This window comes from Ammospiza caudacuta, chromosome 1 (assembly GCF_027887145.1).
Source record: "Ammospiza caudacuta isolate bAmmCau1 chromosome 1, bAmmCau1.pri, whole genome shotgun sequence".
NCBI classification, from domain to species: domain Eukaryota; kingdom Metazoa; phylum Chordata; class Aves; order Passeriformes; family Passerellidae; genus Ammospiza; species Ammospiza caudacuta.
In genome coordinates this window covers 16,994,063-17,017,162 of record NC_080593.1, presented here as the reverse complement: position 1 = coordinate 17,017,162, position 23,100 = coordinate 16,994,063, and the positions used below count along the sequence as shown (strand labels likewise).

At 43.7% G+C, this 23,100-nt stretch overlaps 1 protein-coding gene across 1 annotated transcript; it reads left to right on the top strand.

Moving 5' to 3' along the window:
• Positions 1-7,617: 7,617 nt before the first annotated feature.
• LOC131566307 (mycocerosic acid synthase-like) lies at positions 7,618-22,667 on the top strand. The gene is made up of 6 exons (XM_058817555.1): positions 7,618-7,732; positions 8,441-8,594; positions 9,551-9,711; positions 12,473-12,676; positions 12,780-12,961; positions 16,817-22,667. The coding sequence occupies exons 1-6, from the start codon at positions 7,618-7,620 to the stop codon at positions 22,370-22,372; spliced, it is 6,372 nt and encodes a 2,123-aa protein (XP_058673538.1). The 3' UTR covers positions 22,373-22,667.
• The last annotated feature ends 433 nt before the right edge of the window (positions 22,668-23,100 follow it).

Here is a 23,100-nt window from a genome sequence, read left to right as displayed (position 1 = left end):
TCAGGGTAATATCTTCTTTGGTTGCTGGTGCAAACATGGAAGTCTCCATGCCTGGCTCTCTCTGTGCCTGTATATTTTTATTAATGTGTCCTTTTCATTTTGTGCGCCAGAATGTTTGCAGTGGTGTTGCTATCTTGGTAACTTGCTTTACATACAGTATAGCAGAACCTTCCAGGGAATTTCTGCTTTGCCTAGAATACTGACATGTCAGATGGAGACTTCACGTCCTTAGAGAAAGATCTTTCTGATCCCTGAGTTTTGATAGCCACAGTCAATATTACTTCTCAAAAATGAACCAGAGTTCATCCTGATCCTACCTTGGTCTTTCCCTGGTAACTTCACTTTTCTTCACCCTTTATTTGTCCTTGCTAGTCACCCGGAATATGGTTCAGGGAAATCACTCCTGTTCTGTTAGCAATGCTCTCAGATTACTAATTGTAAAACACAAATGTAACACCAGTGGCCTTCCTTTCTATTTACCTATCTTGGGTAAGAATTATCCTCTAACTAAGAGTGATTTTCCTTCCTTCTTTTCCCAGGACATTCTTCAAACACTCTTTGTGTCCACTTGGAGTGGGAGTGCAGTGAACACCTGCATTGGTCCAACATCCAGCTCTCTTCACTGCTTTTTCCAAATGAGAGTTTGAGATCACTTGAAAAACCACTGGCAAGAGTATCAGTAAAAGCCAGATTTATTAATAAGAAACAGCACAATGAAGTTCATTGTTCAAGGCTCACCCTACTACTTACAAGACAATTAAGTCATGCTGAGGAAAAAAAACCCAACAAAATACCATCAATCAAAACAGAAGTGAAGTGAGAAATATGTGTATATCTATGTGCTTATGTGTGTGTGACAAAGGATAGAAAGGGCAAGGATAAAAAGAAATACAACCTAAAAGCTTAACAGCAATCAAACTTAACAGTTCTTAACTTATAACTTAACCTTAAAAATTTAGCAGGGAATAACGCTAAACAGCATCAAATGTAGCTTATAACTTAAACTTACTTGCAGACCTAACTTAGATACCTCAGGTACTTAAATATCTAAGAGAGCAGCATTTCTCCCAGATTTGCTATAGCATGTGTGTACGTGTGTATGCCCACAGACATAAAGGTCAGTGCAAGGTACCTGTGAAAAATCCCCCCTTTGGATGCTTTTGCACCTCCTCAGTGTGTGAAGGGTTGAGCCTTGAGGAGTGGGGCTTTTGGTCCAGGATTCATTAAATCATTCAGTCATCCTCCAAGTACAGCAAAGCTCAGAGTTGGCAGGCTCTGAGAGGCCCCACTCAGATGGAGGCCACTGGTCACAGCCCACTGCTGCTCCAAGACTCATTTTGGACCACTGTTTATGGGGCTGCAAGAGTGGGGCTTTCTTCGTAGCAGTGCTCCAGCCTGGCCACACTACAGGTCAGCAGACTTTCTCTGAAAGTGTGAGAACAGGGATATGGAGGCAAGGAAAATAGTTTCCAAGGCTGCTGAAAAGCAACAAACTCTTTCTGCCTGACTTAGGAGGAGAGTTGGCATGGAACAGAACCTCAACAGGCAGGTAGGCATGCCAGCTCTGTGGAGAACGTGTTTACAGCAGTATATTGCCATTCCCATCCTAAAGTCTCCCTGAACAGGTGTAATTACCTGCCTTTCTCAGTTCTGTGATTACCCTCAGAGATAGTTCTTGTCATGCAAGGGAGCATAACCCTGGTGGGGAGTGCCCTGCTGAGGGGCAAGTGAGGTAATTCTCCCTTAGGGACACAGTGGGTCAAGTCTGTCTTGTGTTCTTCATGCTTTCACCTGGAGCAATATGATATCTGTCTGTGAATGGAATCTTCTCAGTGATTTTGGAGGTTCTAAGGGGTATTTTTGATTTTCTTTTGTTTTTTTTTGTTGCTGTTTTTTTAGATTATGCAGATAAGTATGCAGTTGGCAAAGATTAGATGGGGATCCTTTGTAGGTTAATTTTTTTATGAACTAAGTTGTAAAGAAGTACCATTTAATTTGACTCTGAACTGTTTATACAGCTTTCATCATCAATCAGTAGTGGTTTATTGTGCTCAATATTTCAATATAATAAGGAAACATAAGTCCATATGTTATCAGGAGCTGTTTTATTTATGTCTTCCTTATAAAGCCTGTGTAATTAAGGTAATAGTCAGTTATAAGTTTAATATATTCTCCACTTTAACCTTATAACACTAAATATTATGAATGTTTGTATTTTACCTTCAAAATAGAAACTGTATTTACATGGGGCACACCCAGATCACCAAGGCATCATAATGTGGTTTTGTAGTGGTTTTGGAACACAGCAGAGGCAGTCCTTGTCCTCAGTCCAGTTTCTGTCACACCCATAACTGCACCTTTCTCCAGAAGCAGCTCCCCCCCCCGCCCCCCCCCAGCCTGGGAGGGAAAATAGCCATTGAACTTCTGACACTGTGGGAAGCCACAGGCTCATTTCTTTTATGCAGTGTACTATATAGAAAAATACTGGTATCAGATGAGGTCTGAGCCATAAGAAGAAGATGTTTACAAGCAGTGCCAAAAGTCAGACTTGCAGAACTGCTGCATCTCTTGCCTGAGACCCCTTGCCCACTCCCCTCAGGGTGACTGCTGAGCTGCACATACCAACGGGGGGCAGCAAGACTTTCCCCTTGGCTATTTCTCCCAAAGCTGTATGCAGCCTTTTACTTACCCCTCTTGCTTCTGTTCAGAAGTCCTAATGCTCTGTGGCAGATCTCTGTGCTGTGCTGGTCACTGTCAGGCTGTAGTAGACTTGTGACCATCTGGGGTTGGTCATTGCTGAGCAATGCTTGCAGAGTATTAAGTCTTTGTGTTTCTCACTCTCCTCTTCTGGGTCATTTGGGAGTGGGCATGAGGCAGGGAAGGGGCAGATCTGGGACATGTTGCTGGACCTAGTACTAACAAACCACAAGGTTTGTTGATGTGAAGTTTGTTGTGGTTGAAGATGTGAAGTTTGGGGGCAGCCTTGGCTGTAGTAACCATGAGATGCTGGAACTCAGGATCCTGCATGGAGGAAGCAAAGCCTTAGGAAGGACTAGATTCCTAAACTATTGAAGAGCTAACTGTGGCCTCTTGAAAGACCTACTTAAAGGAAAGCCATGGGATAGGGCTTTAGAAGAGAAGGGCTACTACAAGTACAGCAGCATTAAAAGGGAGATTGGGGAGAATGTTGGCTCGCTGCTGAATTAGAAGGATGTTCTGGTAATGGAAGACACAGAGAAGGCAGAATTTCTGAAAGCCTTCTTTTCCTCAGACTTTACTGCTGGGAATGGCCTCAGGAGTCCCAGAACTGGGAGGTGAGAGAAGGCTGGAGAAAGTAAGGCTTCCCCTTGGTCTTAGAGGGTGTTGAGATTCACTTATTAAAATTATTAGCAATGCCTCTGCCCAAATTAAGATGCTAACAAGACTGTGAGGTGAGGGTCTGTAGTGATGCAGGGTCCCCAGGCAGGTGCAAAGGAGAGCCCTTTATTCCAAGGGCTTTTTAAGCAGTTAGCCGGTCATCAGCTACATGGTTTTTAATCATATCAAACATAATTCAACTAACAACCATACACCACGATGTGAACATGCAATGGGTACATAACTTGTGTTTCTACTTGTATTCAGCTGTGTCACTTTCCCACAGTCCTTTTCTGCTTAGCCAAAGTAACACGCCTGAGCTGTGATTTTACAAGGCCTTCCCTTTGTAAGGTTTGACCTATACATAACATGAGACCATATGCTAAAATCAGTAGTAAAGGGTTTTATTTGATAGTAATGTGAGAGAGAAAGAGAAAGAAAGAAATAGAAAAGAGGGGGGTAAGAAAGAGAGTGACAGAGACAGAATAAAGAAGATATCACTATCCGTGATCACAACAATGTTCCATTGATCCTCTCCAGCTGGTCGTCTTGGTGATGAAGGTGCCCCCAAAAAGCATAGAATCCAATGGGTTAATATACCCTCAGGCTAGGTAGGAAAACCCAGCTGTCTCCCTGAGGGATGGGGTGGGAGAGGGGGGGAGGGTTTGCCATTGTCACTTACAGCAGTCTCTGGATTTGGTGCATCACCCTGGGGACAACTTTGGGGTGTCTGAGGGATTAAGGCACCCCCTCAGCTGCCTCTCACTTGAAGATCCTTTGGATGTGGCCTGTGGGGTTGGGGGTTCCACAGAATGGTTTGTTGCCTCTGACCAGAGATTACCCCCAAACTTCCTTTCCCCATGATTCAGGGGGGAATCTGTGTAAAACTGGCTTCTGTGGGCTGTAATCTCCCCCACCCCAAACCCAGCCAGGGAAGAATCTCAGTGCTGCTGCAGGGTTTGACTTTTTTTCCTTGTTTACTTCTCCCTGGGTCTCAGATGAGTGATGAATGGGTTTCCCTTTGTCTAATCTCAGCACTGTTTTTCAGTCCACAGTTCCAGTCAGGCAGTTTTTAGGGAGGGGTGGGCTTCAATGGCTTCTTTGTATAGTTTTGCTATAATGAGGAAGACTTTATATTAATGTTTGAGGCATGAACGTTTTCAGTCTCTGACGTCTACTCCATGACTCAGTGTAATAAATGGTTCTTTTCCTGCTACCTTCTTCAGTTTATGGGGTGTCTCCGCCATTGATTAATAAGGATAAGAAGAAGATAAGAGAAAAGATAGAAAGAGCTGAAGAAATAACATGAGTAATCATACAGAAATAGTATCCAATAGTTCAAAATGTAAATTCAATTGTAACCTTTAAGGCATTTCTCATTAGTCAGTGCCCTTAACCCATGAAAAGGGCACTGACTAATGATTCCTAGGAATCAGTGGATTTTTTTATAGGTAGTGAGTGTGAGGGATATCACAATACTGTATCTCTTAGGTATTGGTTCAACAGGTTTTGAAATAGTTATGGAATTTTACAGCAGGCCTAATTTTTATATTCCATAGAGAGGTATCCTCAACAGATACATGTATTAGTGTGAGTCGATCAGCCAAGTTTCAAGAGGGGTCTCAGCTCTTGTAGTACAATTGATTAATTTTATACCCTGGAATAAATAGGAATGGATTTATTGAGGATGTGTGTTTTCTTCTTGATGGCACTCACATATAGTTAGAAGAGTTTTATAGGCAGTATTCTTACTCAGCTGGATAATTCTATACGTTATGAAAATTAGCTTTTATGATACAAAATTAACATACAAAACATTTTCATTGAAAAGGTTCTCATGCAAACATATTTTTACATAAAGACTATGCTCTGTTTTCCAGGAGACAGATTACACTGTTGTAATTTAATCTTGACACCAAATAGAAACTGTGGCTTTATTATCAGTGTCATTAAAAAGTAAATAAATTCCCTTTCAAACTTAGCTGTATTATCCTAAGTAGATTTTTTTCCTTTGAATTTTAGTGAGCAAATTACCCTCATCACATTCTGCACCCACAACTGGAAAGCATGTGTATTGCAGAATGTGTTACAGTCACCACATGAATTACCAAAAATAGAAGTGGTGAGGAAAAGTTAAAATATTCTCTTAGGACATATGACAGGAAATTCAACAGCACATTGCCTTGAGGGCTGGTGGAAGTCTTTTCTGTACTTTATTTATGTTCTATTTGCAGTCCATGGATTTCCCTCCTGGTTTAGGAAGGGGGATTCAATAATTTCTCATATAACATTTGCTTGTGTTTTGTTAAGATTCTTTAGTTCACTAATTAGTAACTCAGAAAAGTTTAGCCAAATCCTAAAAATTCTAAAGCCTTCTGAGGCAGAACTGGGTAAGTTTCTTTTCACAATGCTTCAAACAAATAGATGGAGGTTTAAACACTTGTTCATATTTATTGATATTAAGAGCAAATCAAATTGAATTGTTACTTTAAAGACACAGTATTTAAATCATATTCCTAAGATCGTAAAAAATTACTGGGCTATTTCATGATGATCAGAGGGTTGGAGCACCTCACCTATGTAGACAGACTCAGAGAGCTGGGGTTATTCAGCCTGTAGAAAGAAAGCCCTAGGAAGATCATATAGCAGCCTGCCAGTACCTATAGGCCCCTATAAGAAAGATGGAGAGGGACTTTTTAGAAGGTCATGTGGTGATAGGATAAGGAGGAATGGCTTTAAACTGAAAGAGAATAGTATTAGGAAGAAATTCTTTACAGGTTGCCCAGAGAATTTGTTGATACTCCGTCCCTGGAAGTAAAAAAGGTCAAGCTGTATGGGGTGTTGATCAACCTATTCCAGTGTAATATGCACTGCCCTTGGCAGGGGGCCTGAATGTAGGGCATCTTTAAGGTCCCTTACAATGCAAACAATCCTATGAATCTATGGTTTGTTAAAACATAACTTCAGTTTATTATTTGCTAACTGAAAGATGATGGAAAATACTCTTGTCCTTGCTGACTTCAAGAAATTTACAACTACAAGGAAGTGGTTTTGAACTTTAGTCAGGTCACTGATTAATCACATTTGCATTTTCCCCATGACATAGGCTGTGTATTTCAATAAGAAACCTACATAAATGACTTCCACAGACTCAGCTTATATCTTCACCCCACTGGGATGATACAAGGTAAGAGTTACATAGATCACAGGATAGCTCTAGAGATGCCAAAGATATGTTCTATGTTGTGCTTGAAGGGTCCTTAATTTTCCATTATTTACTATTTAAATGCTAACTTAGGAAAAATGCTTAAAAGTACCTTTGTGATAGAAGTATTTAATTGGGATTTTCAGCTTTAGTTTAGCAGTCACCTTAAAATATGAAATCATAGAATCATAAAATTCATAGACAATTTGGAAACAATGCAAAGGAAAAAATGCTTGTGTCAATTTTGAATTTACATTATTAGTAAAAAAGAATTTACTCAGAGAAAATCAGATTCTCATCTACTTATTTTTGCTCGGCGGCTTTTTAACTTCTTCTGTTGTAGCTAATGGAACCTAGAAGTAAATTTTTCAAAGTAGGAATCTGAGCAGTTATTCCTAATTTCACCTTTCAAAGCAAACCCCCAAGAAATATTAACTCTGAGTAATGTGTGGGGCTGTGAAACAGCCTAATCTCTGCTTCACTACTGTCAGTCAGTGACTGAGAAAAGCTCTTTGAGACGTGCTGTGCTATCCCTGGCATGGAAAGCTCTCCCCACTGCCAAGAATCCCCCACAAAACCATCCAGAGGAGTCTTCTCCTCTTTGTGGGTAGAAGGAAGTCCAAGAGGACGGTAGGGATTAGAGCAGGGCTTCCTAGTGAGTTCTAATTAGGTCAATTGAATTGATTCTCTTCTGACAAGTTCCTTTCTCAGAATCAAGGAAAAAGAAATCATCTGTCAATTCTATCCTGGGGTATTTAATTTGACCCCAAAGAGAATGCTTGTCTTTGCCATCTAATTTGTTGAAAAGATTCACCATTTGTTAGTAGAGGTTAAACAGTAAAGAGGAAGTGTGTGTGCATGAGAGAGTTTGGGGAATTAAGTGGGGAATTCCCTCTGGAAGTAGAGACAAGAGGAATAACGTAGTAAGAGCTCTTGCGGGCAGTGTTATTTGTCGCCACCACCAGCAGTAGATCATTCCAGATTAAGTAAGTTTTAAACAAGTTTGTGTGTTTGTCAGAAGTTCATGCTTTAACCTAATATTTATTCAATGGTAAATGCATAATTGCTGGACTGGACTGACAGTGCTTCTGTCTTGTGCAGCCCCGGAGATGGAGATCGAGACTGCAGATGAAGTTGCTATTGTTGGAATAGCATGCAACTTTCCTGGAGGTAACTTTGGGGTAAAAGCAAAGCAGGCTGTTTGAAATCAGAGAGTTTTATTAATGTTGAAATGGAGGAAACCAACAGTTGTTGGTTTGCCCCTTAGTTGGATTGTTGCTTTGTTGCTTGTGGGATCTTTTTGAAAGGTGGTGCTGTGGTGGAAACGGATTAGTTTAAATTTGTCTGCTGACAGACAGACAGACAAAAGAAGCTGAAGTGCTGGCTGTGGGCAGGGCATTGAGGTGCACATGAAACTCATACAAATGAGCTGGATAGGTCTGGGATGATTTGAACTTTCTGTGTGTTCACTGGCTGGGTGATTGTGTAGTGTTACAGAACTCTGCATCCATAGAAACAGGGCAGATGAAGGGCTGGACATTCTTATCTTAGCCATGCCTGTAATATGAACAGATGGGGTTTTCCTAAAAGAAAGCTTCTTGCTTTATTACAGTAGGTGGAGTAGACGCACTGAGATGGCAGAGAGAAGGTGGTCAAGGATTTTGTGGGGTTCCTTTGCTTTTAGACAAGCAGTGAGGGGATCAGTCATACTTTTTCATTTTCCTCTCACTAAAGAATGATCACTTCTTTCTGTGGCAAGCCTGCTTGAGCAGCCTAGATTTACAGGTGGGAGGTCCTTGTTGCTGATTGTGCATTTCTGAGTCTGCATGGGGAGGGGCAGCACATCATTTAATCTGTTTTAAAAACTTTGTACAACAGGAGATGGAATTGACAATTTCTGGAAGGTCCTGGTGGAAGGCAAAAACTGCACTGTAGAAATCCCCCCCGAGAGGTTTAATACCAAAGAGTGGTATGATGCAGATGGTAACAAGCCAGGAAAAATATGTACAACACGAGCTGCTCTTCTGGATGAGTGAGTCTGTTATCCTGCTGCACCACTGACTTTTGTAGTACTTAGACTATGGGCACAGCTGCTTAGGGGCTGTGATAGGGGGAAGAATAGCAAATTACAGTAAGGTTAAAATAAGTGTCTTTTATTTGAATCCCACATTCACCTAAAATCCTCAGGGTGTAGAGCTTCATTCAAAGGAGAAGCTGACATGCACAGAAGAAATCTTATTGTCTCCTGAAATTTATACTTGGCAGGGTTGAACCATAGGATCCAGAATTACTTTAATGCTTAGTCCCATGTTAGATATTGAATCCTGCTCTGAAATCAAGAAATTATAGAAGACCGTATAAATCTGATCTTGGGATCCAAGATTAAAGTTGGACTTGGTCTTTTGTAAGCATGGGCCTGTTTTGAAGATGCTTTTAAATATAAATACACACAAAGTATTTATGAATGTATTTTTAGAGAAGCGTGGGTATCTGTTGAAAACAGACCTGAGCTGATCCTCTACTTTTTGGTTTTAAATTTAGAGCATTGGTCTGTATTTGCTGAAAATAATCTGAAAAAAACCCCAAGAAAACAAACCTAGAAAACCAGGTTTTGTGGGGGATTCTTTGCAGTGAGGAGAGATTCTCATTTTGTTTATAACTTGTTGAAGCTCTGACCACATTACTGCAGAGGGAGTCTCATTCTGCACATTTCATAGTTTGAGGAGTCCAGTTGGTAGCAGTGCAATAACCACGAGAATAGAAATGGGTAGGAGTGGGCTCTTAACTCTGAAATGCAGAAGCTTTGATAAAATGAAGCATCTTTGGCTTATAAACATTTTCTTCTGAATTTCATAAATGGGAACTGTGGCCAAAACACCAGTTACTGCTCAGCTTTTCATGAAGTTGCAAAAGATGTTTACTGTGGGTCTAGAAGTAAATGGATGTTCTATACATCTGTCATATTTTATTCTGGTCGGTGTATTTCAGATTTAATTCATTTGACAACCACCTGTTTGGGATTAATAATATGGAAGCAGAACGCATGGATCCACAACAGAAATTACTGATGGAGTGCACATACAAAGCCCTGGAGGATGCAGGAGTCCCTGTGGAATCTATCAGTGGCACCAAAACAGGTGTTTTTATTGGTAAGATGAAAATTTCATGTCAAAGAAAGTGTGTTTGAAGCTCACAAGGATTGGAGCAATCCTTCATAACCTTTCAATATGTTATCTAGCACTGGATCTAGACTGGAGATCTAAAGCTACTGTGCTATGGCACTAGTGGTTACTTTTGGTAAGAATTACCAGGCTACTCTAGAAGTTCATGGTACAATTCCTGTATCTCTTTTTGGTGCTCTTCTTCCTATGTTCAGGCACTGAAGGGAAGCAGGAAACTGCATCTGCAGCCTTCTTAGAAAAGATACTCCCAAGCCAGGCTGTGATGTTCCACCCTTAAGGGGAAGGGAACACCCAAGATGAGTAATTTCTTTCTCTGCAGGAGATGTTTTCTTACTACGTTACATACTTGGCATGGAAATTGGAATGTTAGTCCCTGACTTGCTACATCAGCGCATGGCAGTGCGTTGGGGATAATGGTGTAGGGTGGAAGAAAAGGGGGAAAGGAGGAGATGAGTTAAAGAAAGGGAGAGAGAAAGAGAAGAGAGAATGAAAGAGAGAAAAAGAAAAAGAGATTGCCGGTCCTTGTTCCACTGGTGGTCTGGCAAATGAGATGTCCAGGGTCTTGGAGGACCCCCCAGATTTGTTGGGGGTACCTTTTTATAGATATGTTTCCCTGCCCTGAGGACGGGTTGCTCTCTTTCTATACAAATTATCATGTCCAATTCCTTCTTTCAGACCTTTTTGTAGGTCTTGGTTCTTGGGTAGTCTTCATCCTCCCCAGACTTACCTTGGGTCAATATTTCATTCCTGCTTCTGTCCTGGTGCTGCCCATTGTTTGTTGATGGGGGTAGAGTGGTAGGAAAGCGCCCAGCAGAAAAGGACCTGGTGGTGCTGGTGGTCAGCAGCTGAACATGAGCCAGTGTGTGCCCAGGTGGCAAAGAAGGCCAGTGGCATCCTGGCCTGTGTCAGCAATAGTGTCACCACAGGAGCAGGGCAGTGATTCTTCCAACTGTGTATGGCACTGGTGAGGCTACATGGTTGAGTTCTGTGTCCACTTCTGGGCCCCTCAATTCAGGAAGGAGATTGAGGTGCTGGAGTAAGTCCAGAGAAAGGCATCAGAGCTGGGGAAGTGTGTGGAGCACAAGTCCTGTGAGGAACAGCTGAGGGAGCTGGTGGTGTATAGCCTGAGAAGAGGAGGCTCAGGGGTGATTTTATTGCTGTCTACAAATGCTTGAAAGGAGGGTGTAGTGATATGGGGATCAACCTCTTTCACAGGCAGCTGGAGACAGGATGAGAGGATATGGCCTCAGGCTGTGCCAGGGAAGGTGTAGAGTGGACATTATGGAGAAATTCTTCACAGAAAGGGGTGATTTGATACAGGAATCAGCTGCCCAGGGAGGTGGTGGAGTCAGTGTCCCTGGAGGTGGTGGAGTCAGTGTCCCTGGAAGTGTTTGAGAAAAGACTGGATGTGTCTTTTAGTACCATAGTCTTTTCGGCATGGTGGTGTTTCACCATGCAGTGGACTTGATTTCAGTGGTCTTTTCCAACCTAGTTGATTCTGTGATTGTGCCTCTGTGGAGCAGAACAAGGATGTTTATCCCAGAGAAATGCTGCCCTACCTCCACATGGTCCCATCTCATTGTGGTTTTTTAAACAATTCTTGGTTATTACTGACAATCCTTGGATGGCTCCCTGGCTATCTGGCAATCGGTGTTTGACACGTACACATTAGCTCCTTATCTTCTGGGCTTCTACACAGGCCTACACTTTCCCCCCAATATGCTGTTTTCCAGTATAATTTTGGTTGAGGTGTTCTGGGGATTACTATCCTTTTAAAGCAGCAGAAATCCTCCTGTGAACATTAGAATGGTACCAGGGTGCACTTGTCTGACTGCCTTTGTTACTCCCAAAAAGTTACAGACAAGATGATACCAGATGCTGTTGAAAGATATTTAAAGGATAATAGTAGAGTATCGGCACATTATTGCTGGTGTAATCTGTGTCTCTTTAAAAAGGAGTTTTCTGAGGGAGTTTGCTTGATGCACCTATAGGGGAAATGTTTTAGATTACTTTAGTCAGAGAGATGTTCTTCTTCCATTGAGGGCACTATTCCTTCCTCTCTGAATAGAGCTACTGCGCTTTCCACATGTGCTCATGGACTTGGGGATCCACCATATTTCAAACGTTGCATTCTCAGAAAGAGGACACAACTGGTCTCACAGGCCCTGCTCTTCTTTACTATTTCTTATTGGTTGCAAGTGTGAAAAAAAAGATAAATACAAAGTATTGGATGTAGTTTGTGCTGTGACCTTTAACTTGGTACATGTGAGGAAATGAAGCTAATGTCTTGTACATTTATGTCTGAACTACCATCTTTGTAACTTGTTGATAAATCTTGTCATAGCTAAACTAAAACAATCTGAGTCTCAAAAGTGTATCTCAGTCTCAAAGCAGGATACAGATGTCTAAGCAGACTCCAGAGATCTTAGCTGCATGATAGAGTGAGCTGAGCTATCAGAAAGGGCATTTCCTGGGCAGGTAGGAATTTCCTGTCATTTCTTGGAGAGGTAGGAATTTCCAGTGTTAGCTAGGTTTGTGTATGCTGAATCTAGGGGAAATTGCGGTGACTTCTCCCTTTGACTTGTGTTGGAGCAAAGCTTCATGACAGGAGCCCTGATGCCATATGGTTTCATCTTAACACTGAAAACGAAATCACACCACCAGGTTTTGAGCTGTACATGCCTATTGTTGTCTTGGGTTAACTTGACATGTATCTGATGTTTTCCAGGTCTCATGAATCGAGACTATGAAATCATGGCCAGCAGAGCTGTGGATGAAATAAATCATTATGATGGTACTGGAACAGCAATGAGCATTGCTGCCAACAGGGTCTCTTTCACATTTAATCTGACTGGACCATCTCTGACTGTCGACACTGCGTGTTCGTCTTTTCTTTTTGCTCTGCACTATGCCTTGCGAGCCATTAAATCAGGTAATGGGACTGAAGAGGTGCTGGACAACAAAATCAGAATTCCTACCATTTCTGTCTATCACCAGGGCCATCTCAACATGAATATGTTTCTGTTTGACTCCAGGAGATTGTGAGGCAGCAATCTGTGGTGGGGTGAACTGCATCATTCACCCCCGCACCTTTGTATCTCTCACTAAAGCCAAAATGATCTCTCCAGAGGGCATAAGCAAACCCTTCTCCAAAAAAGCAGATGGCTATGGAAGGGGAGAAGGCTGTGGTGTTGTTTTCCTCAAACCGCTGAAAAAGGTAAGATTTTTTGTGAAGCAGCCTGAATTAAGACTGGTTGCTTGTCTGAATTTTGTGTCTTCAGCTCTAATAATGTCTATTCCAGAGAAGTTTTTCCAATCTAAGTTTAAGAATAATGAAGCATTTATTTTGAATTTATTAACTTTCCCTAACGTAGGGAAAGGAACTCACATTTAAAAGTTAGCATAATATTCTGGTTGTTCTTGTCTTTGTTGTGTTGTTTTGTTCTCTTCTCTACAGAAAAAGCATGTGATTAGCACAGAATCACTCAGGTTGGAAGGGGCCACAGTGAATTTTCTGGTCCAAACTCCTTGCTCAAGCTGGGTCGTCTTAGATCAAGTTGTACAGTATTGTGTCCTGATGATTCTTGACACATTCTGTCTCCAATGAGGGAGAATCCAATCCCTCTCTGAGCAACCTGTTCTTTTGCTTGGTCACTTGAACAGTGAAAAATTCCTTCCTCATTTTCAGGTGGAACTTCCTGTGCTTCAGTTTCAGCCCATTGCCTCTTGTCCTGTTACTTGGCACCACCAAGGGCCTGGTTCCACCTTCTTGACACCTCTTAAGATACTTACAGACACTGATGAGGCCCCTTCCCAGTCTCCTCTTCTCAAGGCTGAACAGGCCCAGCTCCCTCAGTCTTTCCTCATAAGAGAGGTGCTCCAGCTCCTTCATCATCTTCATAGCTCTCCTCTGGACCCACTCCATTAGCTCCATGTCTTTCTTGTACTGAGGAACCCAGAACCGGACACAGTATTCCTGTTTTGGGCTCACCAGGGCTGAGCAGAGGGGCAGGATCACCTCCCTCAACTGTTGGCAATGCTTTTTCTAATACAGCCCAGGATCCCATCAGCCTCCTTGGACCCCCACTGCTGGCTCATGGACAACTTGTTGTCCTTCAGAACCCCCAGATCCTTCTCCACAGTGCTGCTTTCCAGCAGGTTGACCCCCAACCTGTCCTGGTGCAGGGGGTTATTCCTCCCCTGGTACAGGACCCTGCACTTGCCCTTGTTGAATTTCAGACAGTTCTTCTCTGTCCATCTCTCCAACATGTTGAGGTCCCTTTGAAGGGTTGCCCAGCCCTCTGGGGTATCAGCCACTCCTGCCAGCTTTGTGTTGATAGTGAACTTGCTGAGGAGGCTCTGCCTCTTCATCCAAGCCTTGATGAATAAACTAAACAATATGGTACCAGAGGATACCACTAGTGACAGGTCTCCAACTGGACCCTGTGCCACTGCTTATCACCCTCTGGGACCTGCCATTCAGTCTGTTCTCAATCCACGTCTCTGTCCACTCATGCAGTCCACACTTCCTGAGGACACTGTGAGAGACAAAAGCCTCGATAAAGTTGAAGTAGACAATACCCACTGCTCTCCCCTCATTCATCCAGGTGGTGGTTTCATCATAGAAATCAATCAGGTTGATCAAACATGATTTACCTCCAAGGAATCCATGACCACTCCTGATCACCTTATCTTCCTTGTGGACAGAGATGGCCTCCAGAATGAGGTGGTCCATCACTTTTCCAGGAATTGAGGAGAGGCTGACTGATTGGTAGTTCATTGGTCCTTCTTCTTGCCATTTTTGAAGATTGGGGTCCCTCTTGCCAATTTTGAAGATTGGTTCTCCCAGTCCTCAGGCATGTCTTATGATTGCCTTTCAAAGATGATTGTGAGCAGCCTTGCCATGTTGTCCTCCTGCTCTCTCAGACCTCATGGATGCATCCTGTCAAAGCCCCTGGACTTGTGGATGTCAAGTTCATTTAGGGGTTCTCTGACCCATTCCTACTTGGGCAAGGGAAATTCTTCCTTTCAGCATTCCTTTAATCTGGTCTCCTGGGTCAGAAATTCCTGAGGGCTGGTCTTGTCAGTTAAGATAGGTGCAAAGAAGGCATTCAATAACACAGCCTTCTCTGCATCCCCTGTTACCAGGCTCCCCCCTCCATTTGCTAATGGATCCAGGAGTCCTTTAGTGTTAAAATTAATCCTTAATTTTCCTTTTGTTGTGATGGATTTGAAAAAGCCCTTTTTGTTAGCATGAAAATCTTTGGCCAGATTTCATTCCAGATGTGCCTTGGCCTTTCTAGTCTCATTTCTGCTTACTCTGACAACCTCTCTGCATTCACTCTGAGTGGCCTGATACTGCTTCCATCTCCTATATGTTTCTGGCTTACATCTGAGTAATGATAGGACTTCTTTATTCATCCACAGAGGTTTGTTGCCCGCTTTACCTGCTTTCTCTCTTATTGGGATGCACTATCTTTGAACCTGTAGGAAGTGAGCCTAGAATGTCGACCAACTCTCTTGGACCCCTCTTCCCTTCAGGGTCTTCTCCCCTGGAATTCTTCCAAGAAGATCCCTAAAGATGTTAAAGTTAGCTCTCCTGGAGTCCTGGAGTTTGAAATCTGTCTCTCTGTCCTGCTACCTCTTCCTTCAATACTGAACTCTACAGTCTCGTGGTCTCTGCAGCCAAGGCTGCCCCAAGTGCTGCATGTCCAGCAAGGCCTTCCCTGTTTGTTAGTCTAAGGTCAGGCAGCCCAGCATTCCTTGTGGGATCCTTCACTACCTGGGACAGAAATTGTCATCAATGCTTTCCAGGAACCTCCTGCACTGCTTGTGCTTTGCTTCTCCAGAAGATGTCAGGGCAGTCAAAGCCCCCCAAGAACCAGGGCCTGTGACTGTGGGGCTGCTTCCAGCTGCCTGCAGAAGGCCTCATCCGCTCTCTCCTTCTGATCGGGCGGCCTGTGGTGAACACCCACAACGGTGTCACCCTTCCTAGCCCGCCCTTTTATCCTCACCAGGGCAGAGCTCGGCACACTCCAAGTGTTGCTTCACATCGAGTGCAACTCCACCACTGCACTTTCCTGGTCTGTCTCTCCTAAACAGCCGGTGGCCCTTCATGACAACACTGCAGTCACGGGAGCTCTCCCACCATGTCCATAACTGCAATGGGATCAAAGCCCAATGGCTGCACACAGATCTCTTGTTCCTCCTGTTTGTTCACTATACTCTATGCATGGGGGTACAGCACTTAATAGAAGTATTTTATGGTGACAATATTCCAGTGGGTGTGTGAAGGGATGTCCCATAGCCCTGTCTAGTGGTTGTGTCTTTGACTGTAGATGCTTGATCAACGTAATCCCTCGTAAGCCTTCTTTAGGTACTAAGGTGTTTCTCTGATATTTCCCTGTTGACTTCTATTATCTCAGGAGCCCCTTGCTTGTCTCTGTAAGACTGCTGGTGTGCTCCAGTGTGGCTGGTAAATCTCAGAGTCACCTCCAGAGGGGCCTCAGAAGTACCCTCTAACTTTTTCATACTATTACCCAGTTAGTTAGGGACAAACCTGATATTACTGCCCTCCCCCATCATAACTAGTTTAAAGCTCTCCAAGGAGTCTTGCTTGTTCCCATGCAAAGACTCTCCTTCGTTACTCAGAGAGGTGAGCCCCATCTGATGCCAGCATGCCTGGCTCTGCAAAGGCCATATCATTGCCAAAACCCCCAAAATCTTGGTGATGGCACCAGCTGCAGAGACATGTCTTAGTAGACTCAGTCTGTCTGTTTCTTTCTATATGGATCCTTTCAACTATTGTTGTTTTCAGTATTTTTTGTTCAATATTGCTTCTTTGAACTGGAAGTATGGAGGAGAAAATAGCATATGCCTCAGATTTCCTTAGCAAATATCCCAAACCCAAAATCTTTCTTGATCTCTCTCAGACTATGTGCTGCCATGTTACCTCACCCCCTACATGGAGGATAAGGTACGGGCTTGCACCAGGCTTGTAAGGTTCATGGTAACACCTTTAACCATAGACTACTAGTATTATTAAAGAAAACTACACTTTTTCATGGAACAGGCAAAGGAAGACTACAGCAAAATCTGGGGTGTGATAAACATCAGTGCAGTCAATCAGAACGGCAAGTCTATAACTCCAATCACGAGACCGTCTCAAATAGAGCAAGAGAAGTTACTGCGCAGCATTTATGGAAGTCGTGTTGATCCCTCAGTTGTGCAGTACATTGAAGCCCATGGCACAGGAACTGCTGCTGGAGATCCTACAGAAGCTGAAAGCCTTGGTAATGTCATTAGCAAAAAGAGGTCTTCCCGAGTTTCCATTCTGAAAATCGGTTCAGTGAAAGGAAATATTGGACACACTGAATCAGCTGCTGGAGCAGCCGGGTTAATCAAAGTGCTCCTGATGATGCATCATGGGAAGATTGTTCCATCCTTGCATTACTCAAAGGAGATGAGCAGCATCGATACGGAGAAATTAAACCTTGCTGTTGCCACAGCTGTAGAGCCCTGGGAAGAATACAGTGAGTATGGAAGAGTAGCTGGTGTCAACTGCTTTGGATTTGGAGGAACCAATGCTCATGTTGTAGTCAGGCAGGTGAAGCAGCCAGAGCCTCTTCCTGCCTTTAAGAAGCCCCTGGAATTAGTTCTGCTGTCAGCAGCATCCCCTAAGTCCCTTCAGATGACAATGGCCGACACAGCTGAGCAGCTGAGCGCAAGGAACTCCGTAACTCTCCCAAGCCTGGCCTATACCTCTGCCTGCAGAAGAAGCCACGCCAGCTACAGGTACCGAAAAGCATTTGTCACAAATTCCCTCCAACACTTGCAGCAAGAGCTGAGGTTGGCAGCGAGCACGGAACCTGCCATATCCAAAGCGGAACCACAGCTGGTGTTTGTGTTCTGCGGCAATGGTGTCACGCTGAAGGAGTTCAGTGAGGCACTGCTAAGCTCAGAGCCGGTGTTCAGAGACAAGTGTAAGGAAATAGAAGACCTTTTTCAGCAGCACGCTGCCATCAGCCTCCTGCCGGCAAGAAATCATAGCCCAAAGGACTTGTTGAATCCAGAGCTTTGTCAGCCCTTGCTGTTTGCCCTGCAGGTTGCTGTAGCTTCCCTCCTGAAGCACTGGGGTATCAAGCCTGTTGCTGTTGTTGGCCACTCGGTGGGGGAAGTTGCTGCTGCACACATTGCTGGGTACCTGTCCCTGGCAGATGCTGTCAAAGTGATTTATCACCGGAGCAGGCTGCAGGCAAAGACTCCCAGCGGCAGAATGCTGGTGGTTGGAAACATCCCCATTGAAGAGATTGCTGAACGCCTGCATGCCTACTCAGGAAAAGTGTGCATTGCTGCTTTCAACAGCCCCATTTCCTGCACCTTGTCTGGGAGCGTAGAGGCTGTGGAAGCTGTCCAGAGAGAGTTAGCTGAAGCTTTCAGACAGAGAAACATCTTTCTTCATGTTTTAAATGTTCCAGCTGCGTACCACAGCCCCAGCATGGACATGATACTCGGGGAGCTGGAGGAGCAGATAGAGCCTTTGGAAAAGCAGAAGGGGGAAATGGAAGTGATTTCAACACTGACTGGCATGGCTGTATCTGAAAATGACTTTTCTCAGGGCAAATTCTGGGCGCAGCATACTCGTGAGCCTGTTGCTTTCACACGAGCCATCCAAACTGCAGCCAGAGGCAGGGAAAACGTGGTGTTTGTGGAAATAAGTCCTCACCGAGCACTGCAGCGAAGCATAAAAGAAACACTAGGGAAAGGCACAAAGGTCTTGTCCTCTTTGCAAACAGATGCAGAATATCAGACGCTCTTCACCCTGGTAGGAAATCTGTTTGAACTGGGATTTAATCCCAACTGGCAGCACTTTTATAATGGGTATCAAAGTGTTCCTGTGGCCATTCCACGATACCAATTTGATCGCCAAAAACTCATGAGCCTGGATATCCCTCAACATGCAAGCCGAAGCGGTGTCAGCGCCGGTCATTCTTTGATTTACGGCATAAACAGTGACAACTTGGAGTTTGGCTGCCTGGTGTCCCAGGAAACGACACCGTACTTATATGAGCACAAGAACAATGGGGTGGCCTTAGTCCCTGGTGCTTTCTATGTGGAGCTTGGTCTGGCCTCTGTGATGAGCAGCTCAGAACCCAAAGTGCCTCTGAGCACTTGCCAGCTGAGTATCAGTTTTTCTGCACCATGTGTTCTTACACAGAATTCCCAAGTGCTGAGTATCAAGCTGAGTCCACAAAAAGCCATGACAACCTTTGAGGTTCTCTCTTCCTCCAACGCAGTTTATGCTGCTGGCCAAGTGGCCAAGGGCCTTGAAGGTGTGGTGGAAGAAAGCAGCATCTCCTTGCAAGCCATCTATCAAAGATGCAAGTCAGTGATTAGCAGAGAGGAGCTTTATGAAGCACTGTCTCAGGTTGGCTTTCAGTATGGCTCCATATTCAGGCAGCTCAGTGATGTGCATTATTGCCAGGAGCTAAAGGAAGCTATAACAAGCATAAAGGTGAATGAGGAGACCGCCAGAGACATGTACAGCTACTGTATCCACCCAGTGCTGCTCGACTGCTTTCTGCAGATGACCGCTGTCCTGACCTCAAGGACGCTCCACTCCAGAGCAGGCTTTCCTTCAGGGATAGGCAGCCTGGTGGTGCTCCGCCCGCTGCAGGAGGAAATGATGATATACATGAGAATGAGCAAATCCACTGGGAACTGCCTTGAGGTCTGTGGGTGCTTTGTGGACAAACACGGCTCTGTTTTGGCCGAGCTCAAGCGCGTTGCCATCACTTTCATGAAGGAATCGTCTTCCAGAGACAATGAGTTTCTGTTTCAAAACAAATGGAAAGAAGTCTCCCTTTCACAGACAATTGGACATCTGGGGTTTAAGCCCAGAGTCCTTGTGTTTGCAGACAAATTTGGGATAGCTGAACAGCTCAAAAAACACTTGCATCCTGCTTCGACATATGTTATGTATGAAGGCTGGGACTGCCTCGTGGAAGGCGATGCACAGAACAAAATGAGAGCAGAGGTTAAGGATTATGATGAAATTCTCTTCCTGTGGGGAATCCAAAAGTTAAATGAAGATTCCTCGAGGAAAGCAGTAGATCAGTTGGCAAAGTGCTGCGAAGCCTATCGCCAGGTAGTGGTGGCCCTAAGAGAAAAGAGGTCTCGCTGCTCTGTCAGAGTGATCACCTACAGAACAACAGAGAGATATGTGGACCACATTAACTGTGGGTTTGCATTGTGTGGCATGACCAGAGCCTGTATTGTTGAATTTCCAGAAATCACATTTCAGTTGATTGACCTCAGCTCCTCCACTTCCCTGGACATCTCAGTGTTAGCAGATGTTCTTATCAAGTACAAAGGTGGGGACTATCCAGAAGTCTGCATCAGCCAGGGAAGAATTTATGTGTCCGAAATCAGACGCACACCTTTTGTAGATGCAGATTACATCCAACCCGTAAGATCACTCCAGAAATCACAATCATTCACTTTGTACACTTCTGATCCATACACAGCAAAAGACTTGTCTGGGGAATTATCCAGTGGCACTGCAACTCAGCTTGACAAACAGAGTGTTGAAATTCAAGTGGATAAAATTTGTTTGCACTCAGAAGATTATTTTCCCATTAGTGTTTCTAGCTGTAACTTTGGTAATACACTGTATTGGAACTCCCAGGCAGGGGACAAACACAGGCTTCTAGCTCTTGATTTCAGTGGCACAGTCACTGCAACAGGCAGTAATGTGAAAAAAGTGAAAGTGGGAGATCACGTGGTTTCATGTTATCCCACTGCTGCATCATCCAGAGTTCAGATTCCAGGAACAGTTTGTTTCCATGCAAGGAAATTCCCATTCTTCCAGAATGTCCCTTGTGTGTCATACTTCATCATTGCATGGGAAATCTTCACTCAGAGGTTACCCAAAGGAAAACATGACAGAACATTGGGTATTATTACTACAGAGCCATCCTCAGTTCTGTGCCATGTTCTTTCTGCAGCAGCAGAAGAGATGGGTTGGAGAACAGTCCTTGCAAAGCCCACTCCTAAAATGTTGCAATATATCAACCTGTGCAGTGCCCTTGTTATTCTTCCTCCAGTCAACAGACTGTCTCAGGAGGACCTGGCCCACATGTCCTTTCTTAAAGATGTGGTGATCGTGTGTGGCAGGCAACAGTCAGAATGCATCCAGAATGTCAGTGAAATTGATCATGAAAACGTCAGCTTTCATATCCTTGCTGTTGCCCGCCTTTTCCGGAAAGCACCTCTAAAGGAAGTGCAGAAGACCATACATGCCTGGATCAGTTCCATGGATATGAAACGGTTTAGAAATCTTTCAGGTTCTGTTTTTCAGCAGACTGAGAATTTTGAAGGGCTAAATTCTGTGATGTCCTATTTCACCTGCACTTCTGTCCCCCTTGCTGTCCTGAGAAGGCAGAAGGACATCAGTGTGCTTTCAGATATCCCATTGTACGAGCCCCAGAAGCAGCTGTTCAAGCAGAATGCTGTTTATGTAGTAGTTGGGGGGCTCACTGGACTTGGCTTTGAAACAGTGAAATTCATAGCTGAGAATGGGGGAGGGTGTATTGCAATTCTGTCCAGGAGAATTCCCAGCAGTGAGAAGCAAGAAGAGTTAAGGGCTTTGCAGCAGCAGTACAAAGGGAGCAAAGTGGTGTCTGTGCAGTGTGATGTGACTTTGAGCAGCGATGTTGAGAAAGCTTTCCAGTCCATTGCCACCACCTTTGTGGGGAGTCCCATCAAAGGGGTGTTCCAAAGTGCTGTTGCTATACACGACGGCCACCTTGAAGTGCTGAAGCTGGCTGACTTCCACAAAGTGCTGAGCCCAAAAGTAGCAGGGACCCTAAATCTTCACTGGGCTACCAGAGACCAGGAGCTTGACTACTTTGTGTGCTACTCCTCTGTTGCTTCCTTTCTGGGCAATGCCACCCAGACAAACTATGCAGCTGCAAACTCTTTCCTGGATCTCTTCTGCCTCTACAGGAGGAACTGTGGGCTCTCAGGCCAGGCCATTAACTGGGGTGCTTTGAACCTCGGCATTCTGCTCAACCAAGACCTCATTCAGAGCATTCTGGAATCCAAGGGCGTAGACATTCTGCAAGTGCATGAAATTCATGACTATCTCAGGAAGACCTTACTTATAAACAACCCGCAGCAATCTGTTGCCAAATTGAACTTTCACACTTTGTATCATCATGTTTTTCGTCAGATTATTTCCCTCAAAAGTCGCTTTGTAACACTTATGTCAGAAGATTACATGAACAAGATGGAAACATCTGAGGAAGCTGAAGTCCCCGAGACTGCCTTTCTCAAATCTGAGGACTACATCACCTCACTGATGAGTGACCTCACAGGAGTGAATGCAGATGAACTAACCATGAATACGCCACTTTCGTCTTTGGGCATGGACTCGATGTTAGCCATGACAATTCAGAACCGTGTCTTTCGGGAGAGAAAGGTGGACATACCCGTTGTGAAACTGCTTGATCCTCACACAACTCTGTCAAGTTTAGTGGCGGTGTTTGAAGAAACAAGCGATGCAGATGGAACAGCTGGAAAGAAGAATGCTGTGATTGAAAGTGCAGAAAATGGGAGCTGGCTATAGGAATCTCCCCAGTCAGGAATTGTGTAACTTGGACAATACTCAGGCCCTTTGCAGCATGTCAGAATGTATAATTGCAGAACGTCTGGTGATGCTGAATGTACTCATCTGGACTGACTCAGAAAAACCCACCCCAGGTTCTTCTGCCATTATTCTGCTAGCTGTATTAATTTCAGTCAGTTGTTTGGCTTGTTAATGTTTGCACCTCTACATTATGAATATACATTTAAAGCAGCCTAAGATTATTTTGGCAATGTTGTATTCTTTATATAGCTTTCTTTTTTTTTAATGTTATGAAAATGAATCACTTATCAAGTAATTTGTTTATGCAATGTTTATAAGCATTATTTTGAAAGTCCTTTAAATGTTGTGAATTTTAAGGTTTCTTATCAAAAAGGAAACTTGATTTTTTCCTTATGTTTTCAAAAATAATAAAAATGTACCATGTGCTAAGCATACAGTAAATCAACTGGATTTTAAATTGCATTAACCATTTTATGAAAACTGAAATAAACAGGAGTAGTAGAAGAGTTTAAAATACATAAGCTTAAGTGTAATTTCTTCTTATTTTATTGTTTTTGTCCTTCATTCACTGCCATAGTTTAAATTTTCCTAATCCAAACATGTGCTCTTATTTTCTTACTGTGAGACCTACCTCACACTTTTGAAAGGAGAGCCCACAGATGGAAAAGTTTAATGATATTTATGTAATAGGGATCCAATTCTAGAAG

Excerpts from the sequence above, each read along its gene's own strand:
- LOC131566307 (XM_058817555.1), top strand. The coding sequence starts at position 7,618 with ATGCATAATTGCTGGACTGGACTGACAGTGCTTCTGTCTTGTGCAGCC. Across the intron at positions 7,733-8,440 it reads AGCATGCAACTTTCCTGGAG|GAGATGGAATTGACAATTTC; the intron begins GTAACTTTGGGG and ends TTTGTACAACAG. Across the intron at positions 12,677-12,779 it reads CTTGCGAGCCATTAAATCAG|GAGATTGTGAGGCAGCAATC; the intron begins GTAATGGGACTG and ends GTTTGACTCCAG.